General features: G+C 52.5%; 1 protein-coding gene across 1 annotated transcript in view; it reads right to left on the reverse strand.

Moving 5' to 3' along the window:
* Positions 1-16: 16 nt before the first annotated feature.
* Positions 17-8,384, reverse strand: part of CCER2 (coiled-coil glutamate rich protein 2) — a 14,180-nt gene continuing 5,812 nt past the window's right edge. The window contains exons 2-6 of the mRNA XM_044435310.1: positions 3,715-3,761; positions 2,902-2,995; positions 2,473-2,541; positions 953-1,827; positions 17-100 (exon numbers count right to left, since the gene is read on the reverse strand). Of these exons, the coding sequence (XP_044291245.1) occupies positions 17-100; positions 953-1,827; positions 2,473-2,541; positions 2,902-2,995; positions 3,715-3,761 (1,169 nt within the window). The remainder of the gene's footprint in view (positions 101-952; positions 1,828-2,472; positions 2,542-2,901; positions 2,996-3,714; positions 3,762-8,384) is intronic.

Below are 8,384 nucleotides of genomic sequence, written 5' to 3' on the forward strand. Positions count from 1 at the left end.
GAGAAAGCTGACGGGATCAGCCCCTCTTCAGTTCCTCGAGCTTCTTCGCAGCCCTCTTCAGGTCCCGCTCGATTTCTTCCAGGGCCTCCAGCTCTTCGACCTGAATGGAGAGAGCTTGTGATGAGAGGGGTCCCCGGAACGTGTGCGGGCAAGACACGGCCTCACATCCCTACACTACGGGAGGGTCGCCGTGACCCAGCGGCAAAGCAACACACTTGGCTCCTGTGCGGTGTCCACCACCTGAGTGACAACGGGGCTGCGGCAGACGGGGGGCTGCGAGCAAAGGCCTCTCGCTGGCCGCCAGGTCAGGCTTTGGACAGCAAGCTCCCTGCCCAGCCGCTCACGCACCTTTAAGAAGTGATCCTCAAAGACACCCCATCCCTCATGATTCCCGCAAACCTGGGAGCCCCCTTCTCTTTGGGACAAAGAAAATGCTCTTCTAATGACACACGATGGAGCCATGTGTGAGGAAGGAGTGTCTTTACTCCAGTGCAAGCACATGCGGCCTGCCTTCAGACGGGGCCCTGGTGCTCAGCGAGGGACTAAAGCTTCCCCACGTGCAATTTTGCTTGCCCAGGGGGGTGGTGGAGCTAAAAATAAGAGAGAGAGAAACTGTACGGCCTCCAGTTGAGGCTTCTCTTTTGTCATGCATACCCCACGAGGCAGAGGAGCAGAATTCTGGGATGGAAATAGATCCGGGACAGTTTGCTTGTCCCGCTTCCTGGGCAGCCAGAGCCCCAGTCTGAACTGCAGGTGTGTATGCTTACGCTAGAGTAAGGGAACCAGTCACCCACGGCTTCCGAACGTGGCTGTTGGCTCCAGCTGTGGAGGACGGCGGCAGCAGCGCAACGAATTTGGCCGCCTGCTTCACCTGGGAGAGTTGCGGGACTCTCATCGAAGCAGAACTCCGCCTACTGAGCCACAAGGCCTGGCATGCGGGTGAAGCACTGACCTGGTTCTGGCTGGCCTCCCCGCCGTCCTCGTCCTCGTCGTGGCCATGGTGCCTGCCCTTTGGATAACCTGCATCCTTCTGGTGTCTCTTCTTGAGGTCCGACGCAGACGGCTTACGGTGGTGTCCATGCCTCACCCCACCTTCTTTCTCTTCTGCCTCCCCTTCCTGCCACGGCTTCCAGTCCCCATGGAGGTGGGCCTGGGAGCTGGAGAACGTTACCCCTTTCTCTTCCTCCTCAAACTGGGCTGTTTCCTCATCACTGGCCTTCTCAGCCACTCGCTGGGACAGATCAGACCTCTTCTCTTCCTCCTCCTCCTCCTCCTCCCAGGCGTCATGGCGGTGGCCTTCATTGCCTCCCTGGTGATGGTACTTTTTTGGCTCCTCTTCTGGGTGATTGTCTTCCTCTTCCTCCTCGAGTCTAAAGTGCCTCTTGACTAACCCGCTCCTCTTTCTAACATCCGCATCCCTGTGAAGCATCACCTCCTTGATCCTCGGCTGCCTAGGACCTCTCTTCTTGACGTGGCCAAAATACTCCTTAGAAGACCATGTCTCTGAGGAACTCTTCTTCTTCCTCATCTCTTCCTCCTCCTCATCCGTCCCTTCCATCACCGCCTTGGCTTCCTTCTCAAAAGCCGCCTGGTCCTCTTCTCCTTGAGAAACACCCGCTTCCGTCACCTTCTCTTCAGTCTTCTCATACTCCCTGAACGCCCGCTCTTCGTTCTTCCTTTCCCCATTTTCCTGCCGCATCTCCTCGGAGGCAGCCTCTTTCTGTTGGGTGGGTGTGCTGCCCCTCTTCTTCACGTCTTCCTGCTCCTCCTCTCCTCTTTCCCAAGCAGCACGGCTGCCTTGCTGTCCCAGACGATGCTTCATGTTTTCTGGGGAAATGGACAGAAGGCAGCGAAAGAGAGGATGGCAAAGTTTTCGTGAAGAGACAGGGAAGAAAAATATTCTGCCTCTGAGAACACCAGCCCCTTGTGTGTTTTCTTACAGATGTTTCCCCCAAATGCTTTGGGGTCATTTCCTCCCAGCAGGAGGGTCTTTTTCACTATATGATCTGACCAACACCATGTAGGACAGGGCCGCATTATCAGTGATGCTTGTACCACAGGGCCTCGCTGTCTGAGCTGCCCACTCCCGCCCCTTCGGCAGCCACAGTCGCAGTGGCTGTCTTCACTTTCCCAAAATGCGACGTGCCAAAAGCTCCAGATTCGACGCATGGTAGCTTTTGGGGGAAAGGCTCCCCTGGAGAAAACACGGAGCAGCCGCATTTCCTGACCACAGGGTTGGCTGGTTTTTAAACCGAACTATTAGGCAGGACCAGAAAAAGCAGCTCATTCCATTTCTGGAGGATGTCTGCAGCTGCCAGAGGCCCTATGCAGCAAGACACCCGAGTGGGAGGGAGCGCCCAAGGGCCGAGCCACCCCGATCGATCGTGGTCCCGGGAAAGAGCCGACTTCCAGACTCACAAAGACCTTCCTGCCCCTCCAAGGGAGAGGACGAGGGTCGGGCGGCCCCTTTACCTTGCTGCGCGAGTTCCTCCAGCTCAGTCAGGAGATGTTGGTGGTGCAGCATGGCGAGGACCCGCTCATCTGAAACAGAGGCAGGTGATCACAGGAGGCGTGGCAGGGTGTCATGCACCTGTGCACATCAGAGGCCGGGGAGCATGGGCGGGAGGGCGCAGCCACCCTCGCGTCCAGCCCGTGGGTTTGCCTCGGCCGGCCTCTGTGGGACAGCATCCTGGACACGCCACAGCGTGAGCAAATCCAGAGGCGATTAGCCGAACAGACTCTGGCGCGCTGACCGGAGCCGCGCAAAGGGTCAAAACTCCAGGCATTGCAGCAGCTCTACCAGCTACTTGCATCCACACACTTCCTTGCGTCCACGCAGAGCTCCGAGACCTCCCTAGACACTCCCAAGGCAGGTCCACTGCACGAGCCACCAGCGCTTACCTTCCCGAAGTATCTTCATGCATTCGTTGGTTGCTGGGACCGGACTGGGCCTGGTGAGCGCATCAGCCAGGATCTCCGTGATGCATTTGGTAACCTGGGCAGGAAGACGGGAGATGAGGGCTGGAAGCGGCCTGTCAGACCCAGGAATTGCTTTACCTTGCTGGTTTCACTCTCCCTCCCTCCCACAAACTTGGGGGAAATAGCGGTGGCCACCCCTTTCTCTTTCTGTCTAAGGTTTCCATGTTGATAACGGTTCTGGGGCAGGCGGCAGCTCAGCCGTGGAAGCAGAGAGAGACACATCTGTGGGAGCGGCTCTGCCTGTTGAATTCCTGCCTGCCCCAGCAGCCCTGCCAGAAAGAGGCAGCACACTCAGTGTTTCCCAAAGCCTCTTTTCTATCATTCACCCCTTCGTGTTTCTCTGTCCGGCCTCCCAGAGTGCAATGCGGCATCCTTGACATACATACATTTCACATGCCCAGGTCTAACCACAGGTGTGCTGTTTTAAAGCTGGGTTATAATCAATTCCTCACTCTCCCTCACCCCTTCTCTAAGCTATAAACAGCCTTTATGCAACCCAGTACCCTCCAAATATCTTGGACTACAATTCCCATCACTCAGTAGACCATAAGCAAGGTCTCTTTACAACAGGAACTGTCTTGGAGTCAAACACATCCGGAACACGCCAGGTGGAGGAAGGCTGCCCTGTGCTGCCGTGGTCAGCTGTGCCTTCCTTGGATCTCCCCATTTAACTTTCTTGCCTGCTTCTGTCCGCTGATGCCGCAGAGCTTTCTCTTCCTGTTTCCCCCATCTTACCTTTTCGTCTTCCTCGGTCAGCTGACTGGCCAACGGCAGTGCGAGGGCTGAAAAAGGGAGAGATGATCTTTTTGATCCTGCCAAATATTCTCACAGAGCTAGTCCTCTGTAGCCCGGAGAAAAGAGCAATTCCCTGCTCTCACAACACCTTGCGAGGTTGGCCGCTCTTCGCCTCCGCTTCCCGGCTGTAAACTCAGGAAGAGACTGGCACCGAGTTGGCCAACGGGACTTTTGGCCCTGGGGCTTCCCATAGGAAGGGGGTTGACCCGACTCAAGGAGGATAGGCCTCTGTTCCACGAAGGCCACGGCGGCAGCGGGAGCTTTGTTCCCACTCCCACGCACCCCGTGGCATTCACAGAGAATCCTCTCCCCTGCACAACAGACCCCTCCCGCTTCGCATGGAGCCACTTGCGGTGCTCCCAAACGGGATCCTTGCAAAAGAGAGGCAGCAGCTGCTCATTTCTCCCACCTCTTCCACTCTTAAGATTTCTTGTACCTACTAGAAGTGCCGTAAAAGTGTACAGTGTTTTTCAGGAGAGCACAAAGCCACTCCATGCAGCCGGCCTTCGGAAAAGAAATCTGCATTGTAATAACCCCGTTGTGTTCTTTCATGCACCGAGCTTGCTGGACAATGACACGGAAAGGCTGGCGGTCTATTTATTGTTGTAAGCTGCCCCAAGGCTTCGGTGAATGGGGCGGCATAAAAATGTTTTCATAAATAAATAAATAAAAAATAATATTACCTGTCCAGGTGTTGTTTTCTCCTCTGCCACCCCCACCCTGAATCCTCCCAGAGCGGGCCCACAGAATTAAAATTGCACAGGGGGCAGCTGTTCAGAGAGACTTGAAAAGGACATGTATTATGCCTGGAAGGCAGAGCGCCTTGGTAATCCTGGTACGATGTGTTCCCAGCTGCCAAGGCAGGCTCTCATATTGTGCCGTAGCTACGAAGGACTGGCGAAAACATGTACAGCTCTGCGAAGCAGCTAGCTTCTCACTGCCCGGGAGAGAATGTGTCCTTGCCATGCGTGAAGGCAAGATTGGCAGCTTTGGGGGATTATCTTCTTTCATCTGGGGGTCTTAGGTCCAGCTTTTCCCATCACTTCACCTCTGCATCAAGATAGAGAATCATAGAAATGGCTCTAATGTATTTATTTAATTGCTATACCGCCCCACAACTGAAGCTCTCCAGGGGGCTAACAGTTCATAAAAACAATAAAATAAAATGCCAAAAGATCCTTTCTAAATGCACAAAGTTTAAGGTAGCATTAAAGCAATGCCTAAAACAAAAATGAGGAAGAGCAGCCTTGTAAAAACACCGGGGTTGGGTCATCTCCGCTGCCCCAAATGTCTGTGTGCCTCTTTGAAAGCCTCAGCATAAATGGCCATCTTTTACTGGCACCGAAAGGTGACAAGGTGGGCGCCCGGCGGGCCTCAGTGGGGATCTCACTGCAGGGAGGGGAGGCCAGCACAGAGAAAGCCCTGCTTTGCATTGCTGTCCTTGGAGGGAGGCCCCAGCTGTGAGTGCAACATCCCGGGAGGCTGCACTTCAGGCGGGGGCTTTGTTGAGTACTGTGATCCCCAGCTGGGCAAGGCTTTACAAACTAAAACCAGAGCTTTGAGCTGGGCAGCCCATGGAAGTGAAATGCTCAGAGTTCTGGTTCTGAGTATTAGTCCGGATGCTGCATTTTGCATCATCTGAACCATCTTCAAGGGCAGCCCCACAAGGAGTGCTTTGCAGGGATCTAATTTGGAGATTCCCCTGCATGGATCGTTGCCTTGCCGTGGCGAAGGGGCTTGTGTAGCTCAATGAAGCAATGAGCGATGCCATGCAGGGGCACCCAAGACGGACCGGTCATGGCAGAGAGCTCTGACAAAAGGCGATCCACTCCAATATCCTTGCCATGAGAACCCCTTGGACAGTACCAAAAGGCAAAAAGATATGACGCCAGAAGATGAGCCCCTCAGGCTGGAAGGTGTCCAATGTGCTACTGGGGGAGAGCAGAGGGCTAGCACTAGTAGTGCCAGAAAGAATGAAGCGACTGGGTCAAAGCCGAAAGGACACTCAGTTGCAGATGTAACTGGTGGTGAAAGGAGAGTCCGATGCTGCAAAGGTCTATACTCCATAGGAACCTGGAATGTAAGATCCATGAATCAAGGCAAGCTGGACGTGGTCAAACATGAGATGACAAGACTGAACATCAACATCTTAGGAATCAGCAAACTAAAATGGACAGGAATGGGTGAATTTAATCCAGATGACCATCAAGGATACTACTGCAGGCAAGAATCCCGCAGAAGAAATGGAGTAGCCTTCATAGGCAATAAAAGAGTAGGAAAAGCAGTACTGGGATACAATCTCCAAAATGACAGAATGATCTCAGTTTGAATCCAGGGCAAACCATTCAATGTCACAATAGTCCAAGTCTTTGCCCCAACCACTGCTGCTGAAGAGGCTGAAGTTGACCGGTTCTATGAAGGCCTACAAAACCTTCTAGAATTAACTCCAAAAAATGATGTCCTTATCATCATGGGGGATTGGAATGCTAAAGTAGGAAGCCAAAAGATAACCAGAATAACAGGCAAGTTTGGCCTTGGAGTGCAAAATGAAGCAGGGCACAGGCTGGTGGAATTTTGTCAAGAGAATATGCTTGATGGCAAAAGAAGGGGACAGCAGAGGATGAGGTGGCTGGATGGAGTCCCTGAAGCAGTTGGTGTGAGCTTAAGTGGACTCTGGGGGACGGTGGAGGGCAGGAAGGCCTGGTGGAATGTTGTCCATGGGGTCGTGATGGGTCGGATGTGACTCTGCAGCTAGCAAAGGGCATACTTTGAAGAAAGACTGGCTTTCTAGTGCAAATTGGTTTAGGGCCCCACTTTGGAAAAATAATGGGATCCTGCCAAAAAAATGTTTGCGGGGTGCTTGCGTTCAGGTGCCAGCTGACCCCATCCTCTTCAAGAAGGCGTCGTTCCATTTCCCCTGCCCTTGGTTATCTGCCCCACCAGCTGAGAGTAGGGAGCCCGTGGCCACTGAGAGGGCAGCTCTGGATTCTTTCCTACCCTGTCCCATTTTCCTACTGAATTCTTGCACTTCTGCGAAGTCTGGTGCTGTTGGACTGTTGAGTCAGCTTTGGTACCATCAGGAGAGGATCAGCAAGGAAGGACTCCTCAGGAGAAAGGGCCTCCTCTCGAGTAGGCTCTGGCCAGATTGCTCTCACAGACCTGCAGGTGAGCCCTGGGTGGGGCTCATCAGGCCCAGCTGATGAAAACCCTCAGTGCAGGCCTAGCTGGCTTTCATTGCAGTGCTGTTCTTGCTGCTCCAGCGTTTTCTGCCTCGTCTGCCAGACCTTGGGGTGCGATGGATGCTCCTGACCTCAGGACTTCAGCTTGATGCTACTGCTGGACCTGGTAAGCTGCTGGTTTGTCTGGCTTTGATTTTTACCCTTGCCTGTTCTCAGAGCCCCTCCTGCTTTAGCCTCTCACACACATCTTACAGTTCCAGGTGTGCTGTGCCCGGCTTTGCTGTGCCATCCACTGCTGGACGGACACCCTTGTGCTGCGTATCTGCCTGTTTGCGCCCTTGGCTTTTGGACATCACCTTTTCTCAGATCCTGCTGCTCCTAGAGACAGACAGCAACAAGAAGGCTGAGTAAGCAGTCACTTTGCTCTCCTTGCATCCTTTCCTGGGTAGAAGGAAACCAGCAGCTGAAGTGACTTTACTGTGCCTGTATTTCTTGCTGACTGGTGCGATTGTGTACTTACTGGACACCAAAGGACAAGAGTCACCCTGGCTTCTTTGTCCTCAGAGTCTGGCTCAGAGAGAACTGGCTGGGGGCATCAAACACCCCCAAACCCGTCCCTGGGTTCTCAGCATGGTTGCTTCCTGGGAGAACAGAAAATAATTTTCAAGTTGGACCACATTTAGTTGACTTTCCACATTTGCAGGGATGGGGGTAAATAATCCCAGAGGCTTGTTGGTATCTCCCAGCTATGTATGAACAAGAGGATCAGCTGCCCTCAGCTGATGAGCAGGGACAATGTGGTGGACGAAATGGGGGGCATGGGAACTCTGGGGGGAAGGGGCTGTGTGATGCTGCCACTATCAATTGTGGAGGAGACGAGGTTTAACTGCAGCCAGAAAGGTACTCTGGATTGCAAAAAGGGGAACTTGAATGAACTGAGAACAATAAGTGCACTGGCAACTCAATTTCAGGGGAAAAAGAACACAGGACAGGTGGGAAATAGTGAAAAAGAAGAATTGCCAAGCACAACTATGAACAACTGCAGCATGAAAAAAGCACTGTATTGTATCTCTGATGTTTGCGTTGTGTCCGAAAGTGCCAAAGAAAGAAAAGTTCCAGGACATTCTGGAAAAAAAAAACTTTTGCAGGAATGGACATCAAGTGGTTGGTATTGTATCTCAAATGTTTTGTATTGTATGTCTGCTTGTACTGTATTGCATTGTACCTCTGATATTTTGTATTTTATCTCTGATGTTTTGTATTGTATTGTATTGTATTGCATTGCATTGTATCTCTGTTTTGTATTGTATTGTATTGCATTGTATCTCTGATGTTTTGTATTGTATTGTTTCTCAAAGTGCGGGAGAAAGAAAAGTTACAGGATAATTGGGGAAAAAAACTTTGCAGGAATGGACATCAAATGGTTGGTAT

The sequence above is a fragment of the Varanus komodoensis genome, unplaced genomic scaffold, assembly GCF_004798865.1.
Source record: "Varanus komodoensis strain SLA01 unplaced genomic scaffold, ASM479886v1 scaffold29_1, whole genome shotgun sequence".
Lineage (NCBI taxonomy): Eukaryota > Metazoa > Chordata > Lepidosauria > Squamata > Varanidae > Varanus > Varanus komodoensis.